The 16,215-nt window shown below is 41.2% G+C and overlaps 1 protein-coding gene across 15 annotated transcripts in view; it reads right to left on the reverse strand.

Moving 5' to 3' along the window:
* Window positions 1-441: 441 nt before the first annotated feature.
* The window catches only part of LOC108138735 (neural-cadherin), a 128,464-nt gene continuing 112,690 nt past the window's right edge, over window positions 442-16,215 (reverse strand). For 9 of the 15 annotated variants that reach the window (XM_017261117.2, XM_017261116.2, XM_017261125.1 and 6 more), the window contains 7 exons: window positions 12,990-14,313; window positions 9,237-11,538; window positions 8,998-9,168; window positions 7,583-7,824; window positions 2,813-3,025; window positions 2,388-2,558; window positions 442-1,922 (listed from right to left, as the gene is read on the reverse strand). In XM_017261117.2, the coding sequence (XP_017116606.1) occupies window positions 1,801-1,922; window positions 2,388-2,558; window positions 2,813-3,025; window positions 7,583-7,824; window positions 8,998-9,168; window positions 9,237-11,538; window positions 12,990-14,313 (4,545 nt within the window). In that variant the 3' untranslated portion in view covers window positions 442-1,800. Of the gene's footprint in view, window positions 1,923-2,387; window positions 2,559-2,812; window positions 3,026-4,408; window positions 4,648-7,582; window positions 7,825-8,997; window positions 9,169-9,236; window positions 11,539-12,989; window positions 14,314-16,215 lie in introns of all 15 variants that reach the window. The other 6 variants (XM_017261127.1, XM_017261128.1, XM_017261120.1 and 3 more) reach the window with 1 other exon arrangement.

The raw sequence follows: 16,215 nt of genomic DNA on the forward strand, positions 1-16,215 counted from the left end.
TCGAATACCGAAAATTCTGTGTGCTTGATTTGTATCTGCCTAAAGGGAGAATGTGTGAAATTAAAGAACTGAAACAGAATTTTCAATAGGATCATGTTTGTGGCCATGCTGCCTGGAAAACTCTATGATTTAGATAAACTTCATATATTTGTTTTTTTTATAATGTACTTACGGTTGTCTACAATCGGTAATCGGTAAAATGTTTTTCTGATTTGGATTTTCTGGCTGACAGTTTGAAATAAAAACGAAAACGACAGTTCGACTTACAAAACAAACAAACTTTTATTGTGTGTGTCTCCATGCAACAACAAATGAAAAATAATAAAAATTTGCGACCATTATCCATTGATAAAAGTTCCAGCGTGCAAATGGGAAAGTAGAATTAATCCTGCAAACGTTTGCTTTGTCGTGTGGAAAAAGTTTGTTCTTAAATGCAGTTGGTTTTAGGTTTATGTATATGGAGGATTTTATTATTTTTAGTTGAATGCGTCCTTCCACTCTAGTTGAAATGACTTAATAAGATTTAAGTTTTTGCTACCAATTTCATCTGGTTTAATAATGTTTTTGTGTCTGTGTGTTTCTTTGTATATGTGCTAAAACTAATAATATATACAATGTAAAATACTTTTTAATTTTTCATCATTAATATATATCCTTTTTTTTCTTTCAAGTATTCATTTTAATTATATCAATTGCGCTAAGTTCATCTAAAGGTAATTTTTCTTTTTCTTTATTTTACTTTAATTTACTTTGCCAGCATTTCTTCGGCTAGATTCGCTTTGTGTGGAGATTTTAGCATAGGTTTTCTGCATTTAGAATATCTTTTTAGGAGTATTTTCTTCTTGGCATCTGGCCAAGGGTATGCCGATTGTGGTTTACTTTAAATTGAATGATACACATTGCGACAGCTTGCGAAATGTCGTTCGATTTGCAGTTAAAAATTTCGTAATGTTTATATGTTAATATATATATGTTTCGTGTTTTAAATGTATGTATATACTTGTTATGATGGAACGAAAACAGTCTTTGGGTATTCCTTTATATAAGTTTTAATTCTGTTTAATTGTAATCCTTAAAAAGTAATGCGAATTAAAAAAATGATTAACTTAAATTGTCGATAAATTAAAGGCGTTGAGAATTTTTCTGGCTTAACCACGTAATGACTCTCACGAACTTCACACACTTCTAAACAGAAAATGCTTAAAATAATAATTACAACTTAAAATAATATGCACAACAAATCTGTTCGAGAATTAAAGTTATAAATTCATAAGCGCTCCTAAACTAAACTTTGGTATGCTCTCTCCTACATCTTACAATTCTCATTTCCTCGTTTTTCTTAATTCGTTCTTAACTTGCCCCGCAAAAAATGCTGGAAAAAGTGCAACCGTAATTTTCGGTTCGGGTTGCCCTAATAACTTAATCTCATTATCGTAATTTTTTAAATTTAAATGCTGATGAAATATTTTTACAAATGTCATTTTACGTGTCATAATATGTGTTTGATTTTCCTTCATTTCCATATCCATATCCATTTCCATTAACCTTCCCCTTTTAGTTTTCTAGTTCTTAGTTTCCATTTACGTAGAGAGTTCTGCCAACTTCAGCATTAAGTTGCTTCTTTGGTTGCGCTTTCTTTGTGTGTGAGTTTCCCTCGTGAGTGGGGTTTTCATTTCGATTTAAATGCAACTTTGTATCTACTAACAGTTTTAGTTTGTTCATCTAGGTATCCGCATCGGATTTGGATTCGGTCGCTCCCTTCTCCCCACTCGATTCTTTGCCTTTCCTCGGTCTCCCAGCTTACAATTCTAGTTCGGTATTGTGGGGATTGGGCGCCTCGGGTCCGTACATATTGGCCAGCTTGTCGAAGCGTGGCCCCCAGGCCCCGAGGTAGTCATACTCCTGCTGCTCGTCGTCAGTTCCTGCAATAAAGAAACAAATACACGGACGAAAATCCATGATTAATTTCAATAATTCATTTTATAACATAACAAACGAAAATGTTTTATCGTTTTTGGCATCCTAACATTTTTTAATGTTTTTAAAACTGTTAAGGAATTTATGACAATTTTTTTTGCTTTAACAAATTTGATGACACACTTTAGTGTTATTTCATCTCTGTGTAGTTAGAAGCAAAACAAAAGATAAATATACCATTTACGTTTTCTCCTAAATTTACACCCAATATTCAGCTGTATCTGATACACGTTGGCCTGGAAATGTCAGAAAAGATGATCAGTCAACAAAAGAGTGCTTTAGTTTGCAATTGCACGCTATGAGTGCTTCTCTAGTTATTGGTAGCCTACTTTTTGGGGCTTCTCAGGCTTGGTTCTAAGCTGCATATTGGGTGCAAAAACTAATCTTTAAATACTACGTTTGTGGCCTACCTGAAGCCAACGAGCTAAGCGATCCGGCAGTGCTGCCGCCTCCCTCGTACGCATAATTCCTCAAGTCATCGAAGGGCGGCGCATTTGGATCTCCATCGGCACGCTTTTTATGCTCCTCAATGAACATGCCTACATTGGGTTCCTGACCTGGCATCAGGGTCATGACGGGATCTAAAATTACAAATACAATTGACACAACATTTTTGTAAGTGTATTAAATAATTTCTGTAGAATATTATTGCTGGATGTTTCTTTGATTTGAGAACATAATTACAATTATTTGTTTAGTCTCTTACATTCTTAAAACACAAATGGTAAACCATAATTTAAATATTCCAGCAGCTACGTTGCCAACACGAATTTCTTCAAATATCTCTAACCCCCATTTCAAGCATTCAAAGAGGAAAATTCCTTGGAATACTTACACATAATTGGCATTTTCATGGGCGCCAGCTCTGGTGGCATTGGCCCTCCAATTGGTATCTGCAGAGGTGTGATATCAAAAGCGGTCATATCATCCTCACCGCCTCCCTCATCGTCGTAGTTGATTATATTCTCGCGCACATCATCATCGGGACCCGGATATTTGATATGCGCCTCACGGCGACGATTGTATACGACGAACACCAAGACGAGTACTGTGAATAATTCAAATTCAACAATATTAAAATGCAATTTCCCCTCAAATAGACCCCTTCCTTTCGTATGCAACAACAACAACTCCAACAAAGTGCATTATACTACGCTTAATTTAACATGCAGAAAAACTTCAGTTATACTTTTTTTTTGCGGCAGAAAAGCGAATCCGAAAATGTCTGTATGCCTTCAGCTTGCAAAAATATCTTAATTAAATTGCACAACCAAAACGGAACTCGGGGAAAAAAATGAAAAAAAGAGAAAATGCCAAAACTGAAAAGAACCTAAACAAATATCGCAAACATTGTCCCAGTTTTCTGGTCAACAGAAATAGCAAATCAAGCTGCAGACGACTTGAATCCGCTATGTCTCTGAAGCATTTCTAATTTCGCCAGCGCGTTTTTCAGCATATTGCGAAACGCAGACAGCATCTGTTGCATGGCAAATCCGAGGAAAAATGAAAAAGTTTCTGGGCATTCCGAGTCGGAGAAATTGCCACCGCAGCTTGATGTTGACGTTAAGTAATTTGCTTCGGCTTCTACGTCTGCGGAAAGTCTTTCTTTTCCAATTTCTTGTCTAAAGCCAACTGGCTGACGCATAATTGCAATTATTGTGTTAGTCAAATACTCATTCGCAATACGAAAAGTCTTAAATACTGACAATGTTTAATTTGTACTCGAAATTTCGCGGCCTCGCCGCTATTGATATGCAAACTTTTTTCAGCTGACCATCCAATATACTTTAATTTATGGAAGTACTTCTGTTGTGTCATGTAATTTGCGGAAATGACTTTTGACATGTTTGCTCGCTGGGATCCGTCGTTTCCGGTCATTGCAGATGGCTGATTATAATACTTAATTAATTTTATGGCTTTCATGAGATGCCATCAATATTTAAAGGACTTGTACACTTTTGATTAAACTTATAATTGGCATAAGAAAATCAATGAGAAGTTAAAGAATTGAAAGTAAAATATTTAACTTTAAGGTTGAAATTTTTTTTGTATGGATTGTAATGGATTTACCTTTAGCTGATTATGAAAATAATAATTTAATTGCTTGTGCTATGAAAATGTATTTTTTAAAGGTTAACCGGAAACATGAATATTTAAAAATTTTGGAGTTAAATTAAAACAAATCTAATGTAACTTAAGCCCTAAACATTTTTGCCTTTTCTATTGTATTTTGTTAATTTAGTAATACCCAAATCTTAATGTAAATTAATTATTTTTACTAAATAAAAATACATGCAAGGTTGTCTTACTGAATCCCTTTTAGTTTCGCAATACTTTTGCCATAGTCTTAAGTTAGTCAAACCTTAAACGTAGGAGTTACATCAGCCACTCGTTGATTCCACACCTCTTCGCGGATCTGCGGTATACTTACGTATCAGAGTGCCCAGGCATAGAGCCAAGGCGACAATAAAATCACGGGACGGAGTCAATACGCCGGAGGCCAATAACTCCAGTTCGCAGTGCATGCCGGTGAAGCCCATGGGACAGTGGCACTCGTACTTCTTTGGCGGATGATGATCGCGACAGCGGCCCCCATTGCGGCACGGGAACAATAGGCACTCGTTGTCGTTTACACAGGTGCTGCCGGCGCTTTTGTAGCCCGCCGGACAGCTGTAGACCGAACCCCGAATGTTACGTATACGAGTGGTTGGTTGGTTGTTCGAGAGGATGTGGTGGGAAGTGTGTGTCGAGTGTGTGGGAGTGTTGAAAAATAAAAGAAATTATTTAAAATTTGTTTCCAACATGCAGTGGACTGGCGTTTGTGTCATTGCGTAAAGAATCTGCATATTTTTACACTGAGAAATTAACGTTATGGAATTAAAAAAAAGATAATTTAAAATTATTTTCTTGATTACAATATTTATATTTAAATATTTTTGGAAAAACTAATTAATTAAAATAGGTTATTTAATTATGACAAAAACAATTTCTATTTGCTCGTTTAATGTTTTAACGAGTTAATTTATAGTATATTAAAAAACTTTTAAAACGATTTAAGTTACTTTAATGTTTTGTAAACTAAAATATTAAAAAAATATATTTTTTTATTTATAAACATTAAACTTTTCCTCAGTGTTCGCTTGCTTCTCTTTGTTCGTTTGAATAGTTATGAGAATGGAATATTTTCCTTTGCTCTCTTTCGCTCTCATCCTCTTGAAGTGTGAAAAACTGTCAAAAAGTCTTTATAACCGTTCGTTCCAACTTTACTATTTTTTCCTTATTTTTGCATTGTAGTTATTATTTTACGCTTTGTGAGTTTTTAGTTTCGTTTTCGGTCGTGTGACAAACTTTTTGCATTTCCACTCGCCCTTCATCGACTCTTCCCTCCTAACACGCATCTTAAGTGCTGTTCTTACCATTTTTGCTTGCTTTTATGATTATTATGTAACAGTTTTTGTTTTCTTGGTTGGAATTGAATAAAGTTCTTTTCTCTAGCTGCATTCTTGGCATAAGTTGAATTTCATTTTATTTTGTCTCACATTTCGTTTCTATTTTTTTGGTTTCGTCCTTAAGTTTGTTTTGATTAGTTTTGGCTAACGCACTCACTCTTGTTTTTGGGAAGCCAAGGGATAAAAACTTTGCAATGTCAGTTGACTTAACCAATTGAGGTGTGAAATAGCCAAGGGAGATTTATTTGACTCAAGGCTTGAGTAATTGAGATGCGTGGGATTTTTTTATTTTCTTAAAAAACAATCTGAGTGTGCCTGGCTTTATAAAATTTAAAATAAAAACGGATAACTGTTCACAGTTGAATGACACTTTATATATTTGAATAAAAATTATGGTCCCTGCAAGGTTCATATTAAGCAAAGCACCAAACTGTGAAGCTCGAAAGAAAAACTGTTAAAAGACATTGCCCAATAAAGCTTTTAGTATTTGCAGTCAATGTGAAAAAGAAAAAAAATTTGTTTGCCCTTCAGATGGTTTCTCTTTTTGCTCACAGCCCTTAAAAAATTCATGGCTTGTGAGTGACTTTTTTGGCAAATACAATTGAATACTTTTCAAATGCAGACTCCAGACATTTTTGATATATTGACGATTATTGGCAAATACCATGGCTTGACCATCGTATACTATTCACAGCGGGGGAACAGAAAAAAATGGGCAAACAACTTGAAAAGAGCGAGAATAGAGTAAATACCTCAAAAGCAGCAAGAAACTTTCACACTAAATCAGAGCCAGTTGAAAAGTTGAATGGGGGATAGTTTTTTTTTCAGTTTTGGCTGCTTTTCCTTGCCTTCGATTGCTCCCAAGTGCGTAGTTTAAGCCCATCAGAAGTGAGTGAGGTACTTGATAATTTTACGAATTTTTCCTTCCATAAAGTTTGCCATATTTTACGCCATTAAATTTAAGTTTAAGTTGAAGTTGAATCGGGCACGAAACAATTTCTGTACGCTCCACGAACCGTATTTACTTTTGAACGTTAAGCAAAGGTGGCATATAAATGGAGCTGAACTCTAAGCCTGAAACTGGCATTTTTCTGGCTGTTTACACACATACCCGGCATTTAACGTAAGAAATCGAGGAAAAAAAAGGGAAATGCAAACGTAGTAAATCCTCGCGGGGCATGTAATGGAACTGGCAGCTTCTTAGTGCCACTTTTCCAACCTGCTCCTTTGAGCTGTCTGATCATCCTGTCCCCCCTCGTCTGTACCTTTCTGAATTTTTTTTGTATTTTTCTATATAAGGTGGGCGGACTTAGTGCATCGTGATTTCTCGAAATGCCAAAGCTAACAACTGCAATTGCTCTTCCTCGGTTTTGGGTGGCTTGGCCCTGTCTCTTCATGTGCAACTTGTATCTCTGACTGCACATTTGTTAACTTACCTAAAGGGCATTTCAGGTCTTGTTCTTTGTCTTGGCTGAGTGCATTTGGCAGTGTGTGATGGGAGCGGAGAGTGGTGCAGAGTGGGTAAAAGTATATCACAGAAAAGTAAATGGACTGTGTGTCTTACGGAGTCGTAGTCCGAATTAAATACCCAGAAAGAAGTTAAGTCACAAGTTCATTATATATTCGTTACATAAAATATTCACACGCACACCAAAAGATGGAATAGTTCTACACATTGAGTGGAAGGCTGAACAGAAAATGTGCCAAAAACAAACATCAAAATGGTATGCAGATGAAATCATAGCTGGATGAATATGGAAATGGTTTTTTCAATGGGTTAAATGTCACCGGGCATATTAAAAGCTATGTGCCAAATATATATACATTTTCAATAAAGTTGGATTCGGTGAGCCGTGATTTTGGTATCGAATGATTGGATTTATAAATGATAGAGGCAGAGATGATAAAATAAAAGCAAAGTGCATAAGAGAGCCTTTGAATATGTCGAATTGATGGGAAAATGAAATGAAATTTGCATGAAATTGATTGGATGATTGCGAACAGCTAATTAAGTTGGCATAACGTAACAACATAGATACTAAAACGCTAAGCATTCGCTAAAGCACTAATTGCTTGTTTATAACTATTAGTTGTTGTTGCATATTTGGGTTAAATTTTTGCATTTATGGGAGATATCTCTTTGGTTCGATGCTCACTCAGTATGATTAAAAGGCACACCAATATCGCCGCCAGGGCACCCATGCTGAGCTTTAAGGTCTGACCCTCCTGCACCAGTTCGCAATTCTCGCCCCAGAAACCGTCGGGGCAAATGCATCGGTATCGCAGCCGGGGCTCGAGATTGATGCAGGTGGCACCGTTCATACAGGGCATATCGAGACACTCGTTGCGATCCATACAGCCCTTGGAATCGGGCGACATAATGCGTCCTTCGCCGCAACTATTCGTTTCGTATTTTAATCACCATTAGTTTCACATTAATTAATAGCTGGGATCAATGGCAACAAAAACTGGGCAACCGAAAATGCAAATATCGAATGAATGTTCCAATTGTATGACTAAAATAGTTGAGATAGGTCCAAGTTAAGTCAGCGAATTATGCAGGCTAACATTTCTGTTAGCTCTTTCGAGCAAACAAGTATGCCTAACCATATCAGTTTCATTTCGGTGTGTATTGTTTGCATGATGTTATTTACCAAACAATTTACCAATGATTCTGTATTCATATAAACATTGTTTAAAATCATATTTTAAATGTATAAAGTTTTCAATTTGTGGGTCACACAAATAAAACCAAAGAAAATAAGGTTTGGAACTATTTTTCCATTACGCATTTACTTAGCAGATTGATTTTCCACTGGCCACAAGTCGATGGGAAAAGCTTAAGGGCAACAAAGTGTAAAGTATGGTACGTGTGTGCGTTAAGCAAGGAAAAGCGAGGTAGAAGTACCTGTGCTAAGCTTGTTTCTTTTGCTCTGGGTAACGAAACAAAAGCGTGAATATGTACAAAGACCATTACAAGCCGGACAAATGCTCTTTGCCACCGAATCGAATCTCGGATCGACTTTAACCCGAAGTCAAAGCGAAATCGGAAACGTAATCCTGAGCCGATTGATTTGTCACGCAACGTTTAGTGCCAATCACTAACTGACTTTTGTGCCGTGTGTGTGGACGAGTGTGTGTGTGTGTGGGGGTGTTGAGCTGAATCTCCGGCACGAGGTCCTTTGACGGACAGGTAGTCCTGTAAGCTTTTCGACGGACTCTGCTCCCCTACTCTGTGTATTCTGTTATTTTTCCTTTGCCTGCCTTTAATTGATTAAGCCTATCAAATGTTAGCTTTGCTTGCTTATCAAAAGCCAGCGATTTGTTTTCCTCTTGTTTCCTTTTATGTGGTATTGGGATTAGGGATTCTCTGTGGTGTTTCTTAATGCCACTTTTGGCTTATGGGTATTTTGTGGTTTATTTCTTTTTTTGCAGTACAGTCCGAACAGTCAATATATTTAAATGGTTTAAATTTTTCATTTTGATTGATGAGAAACGAAAAGCAATGGGTGATTTCCTTAAGATGACTATAAAATGTATAAATGGGTAAGTTGGAAAGAAAGAAACTTACGTGCACTCGTAGACATTCCACAGGTCCACGCATTCGAAGGGATCGGGGCAGATAACATTCGAGCAGGGTTTGTTCGAAGGACAACCCTTCTCCAGATTCCTGGCCATGGTGGCCTGACCCCATTGGGTGCCATTCATCGCCGGTGGCAGTGGAAGGTGTTTGCCTTCAAGACTGTATGAAATTAAAAGTAAAGGAGATAAATTAAAAACCTATCATAAGTATTAGATGGGAATACGCACCGTATATCATCGAGACAGCTCTTCTGGTAATCAGCATATACCTCAAATGTTCTGACGCCAGTGTACTCGGCCTTTCCTCCCGCATAGACACCCTCCTGTTTGTCCACCAACAGCCACTGATGCCCCACAAACTCAAAGGTCTCGTTGTAGCGTCGACCCTCGCCGCCGTCCAATTCCAGGGTAGCAGCAGAGCCATACCGATTTACCTTCACCACATGCCACTGGCCATCGTTGACCACAATGGCATTCAGCCAGAGATCCCTCTCCTCGGTGCGAAGCGAGTTCAGATTGTAGCGGAAGTGCAGATGACCATCTTTGATCTCCAGAATTCCGTACTCCCGATTGTGCTGATCGCTGACCCGGAACAGTTCGCCGTACTCCTCCCTCGTCCGGAACCGCAACTGGACTTGGGTGCTAAACCGATCGGGTTCGAAGCTCAGGGCATACTTGACGTAGCTCTGCGCCTTGAAGGTGGTGGGTATGGTGGGAATATTGCAGGCAGGACCTGTCCAGCCCGGTCGACAATGGCATCGGGCCTCGGACAGGGACCCCACACAATTTCCGTGTTCCCAGCAACGAGCCGTGGTCTCCGTTTGGGCGCAAACTTCCTCGGTTTGCGGACAACCCGCCACACTGTTCCGCGAGAGTCCCGGATGAGCAAGGTCATAGAGCTTGGAGTTGTGAACCAAGTTCCTGATGCAGCCATCGAAGCCCTTGGCCGTGGGCATATAGTGCCAGAAGTAGAGGCTCTGGTCAAACTGTTCCCGGTACAGGCCACCCACTTGCAGAGGAGCATTCACATTGAGATACTCATCAAAGGGTGGAATTTGTCCCCTCGCCTGACACGACATATCGTCGAACTCCGGCGGCGTGCCATCCTCCATTTCGGCAATCTCTGCCGATTTGCAAAAGTCCACAACCATGCGAATGCTTTCGGTATTCCAGAACAGGTCGATCCTGTGCCACTCCCCGTCGTCCAATGTCTTCTTGGTCTTCACTCTCAGCTCCAAGGTTCCCGAACCGAAGTCGATGAGGAGTCTGGGGTAGCCTCGCTCCAATTCCAGGGCAATGAAATCCGATATGAGCTTCTCATCCCTCTCTGGCGGCACAATGGGTCCGTTGTAGATGATGAGACCGTCGGGTTTTCGGGTAATAAACTCCAGACTCAAATGCGACTCGTCGCACATTTCAAGGGGAGGATACCAGGCCCAACCGTTGCCACGGAAACTGCGCGTGGTTTGCTGACACCTGGGACCGGCATAGCCCACGGGACACGAGCAGTGGGGCCCAAATCTGGTGTCCACACAACGTCCGCCATTGTGACAGGGTGTGGTGCGACACGATTCCGGTTTGGTGAAGTTGCGAGCACCGCAAGTACAGTCCGCAATGGTGTCCACTCGAACACCGACCAAAGCAGTTTTATTGGCATTCACCATGTAGGGTAGGGGACTGATTTCCAGGGAATTCGTGCAGCTGCCCTCGCACATTTGGTTCTCGTACAGACACTCGTCGATGCCCACCATGGTGATATTGATGCCCACATCCTTTTCGATCTCCTCGCGGTGCATCAAGACAATGCCGTTCAGCCTGACGGGCTTGTAGTACGGCGATCCGTGGGCCGAGAACCGGACATCGGTCAAAGGCGGATTTTTCCTCTTCAATTGCACACTGAATATGTCCACATTCTCCCTTTCGGTATTGAGCAGATCGGCAAGCTTGTCCCTAAACCGATCCATTTTGGAGCGACTCATGCTCTGCGTCCTGTAGTTCCACACTCGAATGAAGTCTTCGTCCGAGATGCCAGACAGGCGCACTGATCCCGAATTGATGACAGCCTCGTGGGGGATTTCCCTTACTGTGACCGTGACATTGGCCGGAATATCAGTTTGGGTGTGCTTGCGGTCGTACACCTTGAACCTGAGATGGTATCGCCCCTCGCGAGTTCCCGCTCTCATGGTGACCATGCCGGAATCCTCGTCCAACTTGAAACGCGGATGCTCCATGGCCTCCCAGTAGAACTTCTTGTCGGGCAGATCCCAGTCGTCCAAATCGTACACGTAGACTCGACCAACGGGCGTGTCTGGCGACTGTCCTTGGTAGTTGTAGACGAAGATGTCTTTGGAGCCGGGCTGCATCTTGTTGTCATTCACATCGCCAATTATGACGGTCAGTGTGCTGGTTCCCGTCATCGCTGGCGAACCATGATCCTTAATCACAATCGGGATCATGTACTCCTTCTGCTGCTCGCGATCGAAGGATCGTAGGGAGGAAATTACAGCCATGCCGTCACCATTGGCACCCTCTGTAAAGTTTTAACAAAATAAATTAAGTACATTAAATACACAGAAAGCCATATATTCCCTAAAACATATAGTCTCTATTGAAAAGCCCCCGATGGACATTCAAAACATTCCGACATACAGTTGAATAAAATAAGAATTCTCGGTCATGTAACTGCCAAAGGAACTGCCCAAATCTAGTTGCTATGCAGGACTTCAAAGGCATTTGCCAGTTAGCCGTAAGCTCTGACAACTAACCAACCCAAAAACTAAGCTCTTTTATTAGCCCGCACGTTTTCCACCTGATTGCAGATGCAACTTGTGCAATGGCCCATTTGTTGTAATTACGCCTTTGAGTCAACAAGTGTTAAGTCTGGACCGGAGGAATGGAAACTATTGCCCCCGGAGGGGGGGAAACCCCAGGAGACGGGCGAGAAGGCACATTTGAAATGTATTTTTAAAGACACGCCATGGTGTGTTTTTAGGCAAATTGTATGCAAATAGGAGTCTGGAAAAGCCTGTTTCCCCCAAAACGTTTGCATAAAGTCACAGAATCGTAGCCGTGCGGACTCCCCAACTTTCAGCTTTTCCCATTTCCCAGCTGGGGCATCAAAATTGGATTGCCACCCACACACAAATTGTGACTGCTTGGGCACTTTTTCCACTTTTTTGCACTTTTTCTTTTCTTGGCTTTGCGAACGAAGGGAGGTATGCGATGCATACATATGGAGTTTGGAATTTGCGGCAGACTCCCCATTGGCCGGGGGTAATCTAATTGAAAACTTGTGCATTTGCCATTTTATTTCTCGCCCAGGTGGGCGAGTCTATGCTGCCTTGCTTATATTATTATTTAAATTTCCATGTGCGATGCGGTTTACGGTTTCCGTGTTCCATGGCCGAAGATTCCTGGCTATTCATTTCGGGCATCCTCTGCGAGGTAATTGCATTTTTATGCTATTGTTAGCGTACTGTGACACTGGCCACAACCCTTTTTCCGGTTCCCTCAATACTTCGCAAGAAAATTTCAATACTGTGTGCTGTGTGCAGTAAAAAAAAGAGCTAAAAATGTTACGCTGGTGCATTGTTTAAGCTTTGACCCAAATATTTGGCTAACTTTTCTATTGCAGCCGGCAAACTTTTGGTCAGTTCGCAACTATTTTTAGATCCCTATAACCTTTTCATGCTGAGTTTTCATGTGCTGAAATTTACAAGTAATTGGCTGGAGTTTAACAGTAGAAGGTCGAAAACTACTTCCGTCAGAAGAAAAAAGAATTGTTAATGTATTATAAATTATTTTCTAAGATAAAAATATTGCAAGGCATTTAATCAATATAATAAATTCGAATAAGTGAAATTGATAATATTTCTGAAGTTAACAAGTCTCAATATTTTAAGTTTAATTAGTGAAATATGATCCCAAAATAAAATTAAAAATTTGTATATCATAAAAAATGATTAAATGAAGTAAACTCACTTTGATCCTGCTCCACCTTGAAGGAAGCCCGGATAATATCGTCGGCACTGGGGTCCAGACGGAACTGGAATGGTGGACCATTACTCTTCGAGCGATCGTCATCGTCGGTGGCCAGGATTTCGACCACTTTGCGTGGTGGCACATGCTCCGGCAGGACTGGTCTGTAGTCCTTCAGGAACTTGGGGGCATTATCGTTGATATCCTGAACGATGACTGTGAGCGTGGCGGTGGCGGTTTTCGGGGGAGAACCATCATCGATGGCCAGGATTTTGACCTGATGACGGGGCACAACCTCGCGGTCCAAGGAGCGCTGAATGGTCACCGAACCGTTTTGGTTGATGGCAAACTGGCGCTGGCGATCCGAGGAACGATCGATGGAGTAGGAGACCTTGCTCTTGCCACCCTGATCCGGATCGGTTGCCTTGAACTTCTCGAGTTCGGTGCCCACTTTGGTGTCCTCGAACACGGAGACCTCCACATTGGCCCGCTCGAAGTGCGGCTTATTGTCGTTGATGTCCCTCAGTTTCACCACAACCCACGAGTAGGCCACGTGGTACTTGTCGTTGTCGTTATCTTCGCCCTTGTCGTTCACTTGAATGCGGAAACGGAAGCCATTGCTCTGCAGCTGATCCTCGTAGTCCAGGGGCTGGACGATTTTCAGAGAGCCAGTGCCGTCGTTGTTCCGCACCATGGTGAATTTATCGGCCCCATAGCCGCTGTTGTCGATGACCTTGTATTGGAACTTGTTCGTTTCGTCCTCATCGTGCACGGTCACGGTTAAAATGGGCATTTCCGGCAGCGCCGTGCCATCCGTTTCGTCCACTTCCGTGAACCATTCGTCCTTGGTGAACTGCGGCGGCATGTCGTTGATATCCTTAACGCGTATGGAGGCCGTCCCCGTCCCTTTTAACCCCCCACCATCCATTGCCACGACCTGTATCGAATAGTCCGGCGTCCTCTCGCGATCCAGACAACACACCGCCGTCTTAATCACACCCGTGTCGGGTTCGATCTCGAAAATGGGCGACCCGGTCTCCTCCTCAATCACGTTCTTCTCGATGGAGTACACCAGGCGGGCATTGGAGCCCTCGTTGGGGTCGTCGTAGTCCACGGCCGTCATGGTCATCACAACCATGCCGGCGGTGCCGTTCTCCGTGACATTGCCAAAGTATACGCCCTGGGGGAAAATGGGCGCGTTATCGTTGATGTCCTTCAGATTGACCTGGACATCCGCATAGCCCACGAGTCCCTCGCCCCCTTCGTCCTGGGCGAATACAGTGAAGCGCCACTGGGGCCGACCATTGGGTTGATCGCGATCCAGCGGCTATAGAGGGGCATAAAAATAAAAGTGTGAGTTAAAGTGTAAAACGCTGTTGTGGTTTAATATGCACGGGGGTATTGTGTAATTTCAGCTGTCATAAACGCAAAACCGATTAACATTGGGTGGAGGGAACATAACAATGTTGTGGGTTAAGCACTCCCGCCCCAGCACATCTTTAACCCATGAAATTATCCCTTTATACAATAATGCTGGGTAAGAGGACACAACAAAAAAAAAAACCGAAGTGAAGCCTGAACCTGTCCCTGATGTTGATTGTGACTTTGATACGCATTCACAGCAGGCTGAGTGATGAGTTGCTCCCACCTGGGCACCCTTAACCCCCCACCTTTTCGTTAACCCTCCGCACACGTATGCAAATGTTAAAAAACGCAAGAGCAAGAGGAAAAAAACGATTTTAATCAGTACTTTGTATCTGTTGGCTGCCGGCAACCCTTGGATAATACTCCAAACCCTTGTTAGACCCCTTAACCCTCGACCGTCGACATGTGACAGGCTCAGCAGACGGACAACAGGAGCAGCTTTTCATGGCGTTGACATTGGATTTGTCGTAAAAAAATGTGTACGAGGCGACACCGACAAAGGAAATGTGTGTATTAATAATTTTGGTGATAGATTGCACCCAAGGATACTCTGGCAAAATATAGCTCAGCAAATAACGAACCGATTTTGGGTCGATAATCCATTTTCTGTCATCTTGCCTACTTGCCTACATCAATATTAATTACTTTTCTTGTCACGCACGAATTCAAGAAAAAGCCACTAGATAATATTTTGTCTGTGTTCCACAATAAGCTTAAATAAAACGTCATTTAGATTAAATGCCAATTGTTTAGTTAAAATGCTACTTAAATAACTTTGTTTTCCAAATTATATAAATTATACACATAAATATTTTCAAATTTTTCAAAGCCCACAACGTACTAAAACTCCCTAAAAGTACCCTAAAAACATGGAATAAAAGAAAAATATGTACACATAACCCCTGCGTAGTCATCGCTTTAATTTGCATGACAAATTTGCCAACATTGTTATGACATATTCAATTTAAGGGATTAGTTGTGAGTGGGTCACGGACTGTGAGTTCCAGCCCCCTTAACAAAGAAATGCGGTACAGCTGTTTGTTATCCCTTATCAAATCCCCCTCCCTCAACTTTTCTAAAATTATATTCACGTAGAGTGAGATAGTATGTGGACTAAAATGACTGAATTGTGCGGCACGAGTGTTATTCGTTTTATTTTTATTTTAGCTGGACGCATGGGAATTTCATTTAATTTGGCTTTGGCGTTTTTGGGACTATGTGTGTGAGTTAAGTGAAATTTTCCAACTCGCATGTGGCGAGGGATTTTCAATTGTGATTTTGTAATTAGTTTTTATACACTTTTAAGTTAATGCTTATGTAGGGTTTTTAAGTGAAAAATTAAAAAGGGCTAACTTTTAATTTCTTTTGATTAAATCTAAGTATTGTACTTGTTTTCGATGAAATGTTTACTTTTAAGGTCAGAGAGACCTTAAGGATCATTAGTCACTTTCTCAGCATCACGGAAATCCATTAAAGCCATTTATTTAAGAGCTGCAATGAGACCCCTCCTTTGTCCATCAATTGCAAGTTAAATGTTAAATAATGAGCACGTAGACAGTTTCGCACGTTTGCATTTTGTGGGGATTGGGATTGATTCGAGGCGGGTTTAAGTGCACATTGATGGGGCTTAATCAACGAGAGCATATTTCGAAAATTTGCCATTATTTTCATTTTCAGACCAGCTGCGGCCTCGGCCGGCATGGATTTTTAAATACCGTATTTTATTTTATTTTATTCATTTTTATTTATGTGTGCGAACATTTTTGCGCCCCGGCCATTGGCAATTGGTTAATGCTTAAATTGC

The sequence above is a fragment of the Drosophila elegans genome, unplaced genomic scaffold (assembly GCF_018152505.1).
Source record: "Drosophila elegans isolate 14027-0461.03 unplaced genomic scaffold, ASM1815250v1 contig_814, whole genome shotgun sequence".
Lineage (NCBI taxonomy): Eukaryota > Metazoa > Arthropoda > Insecta > Diptera > Drosophilidae > Drosophila > Drosophila elegans.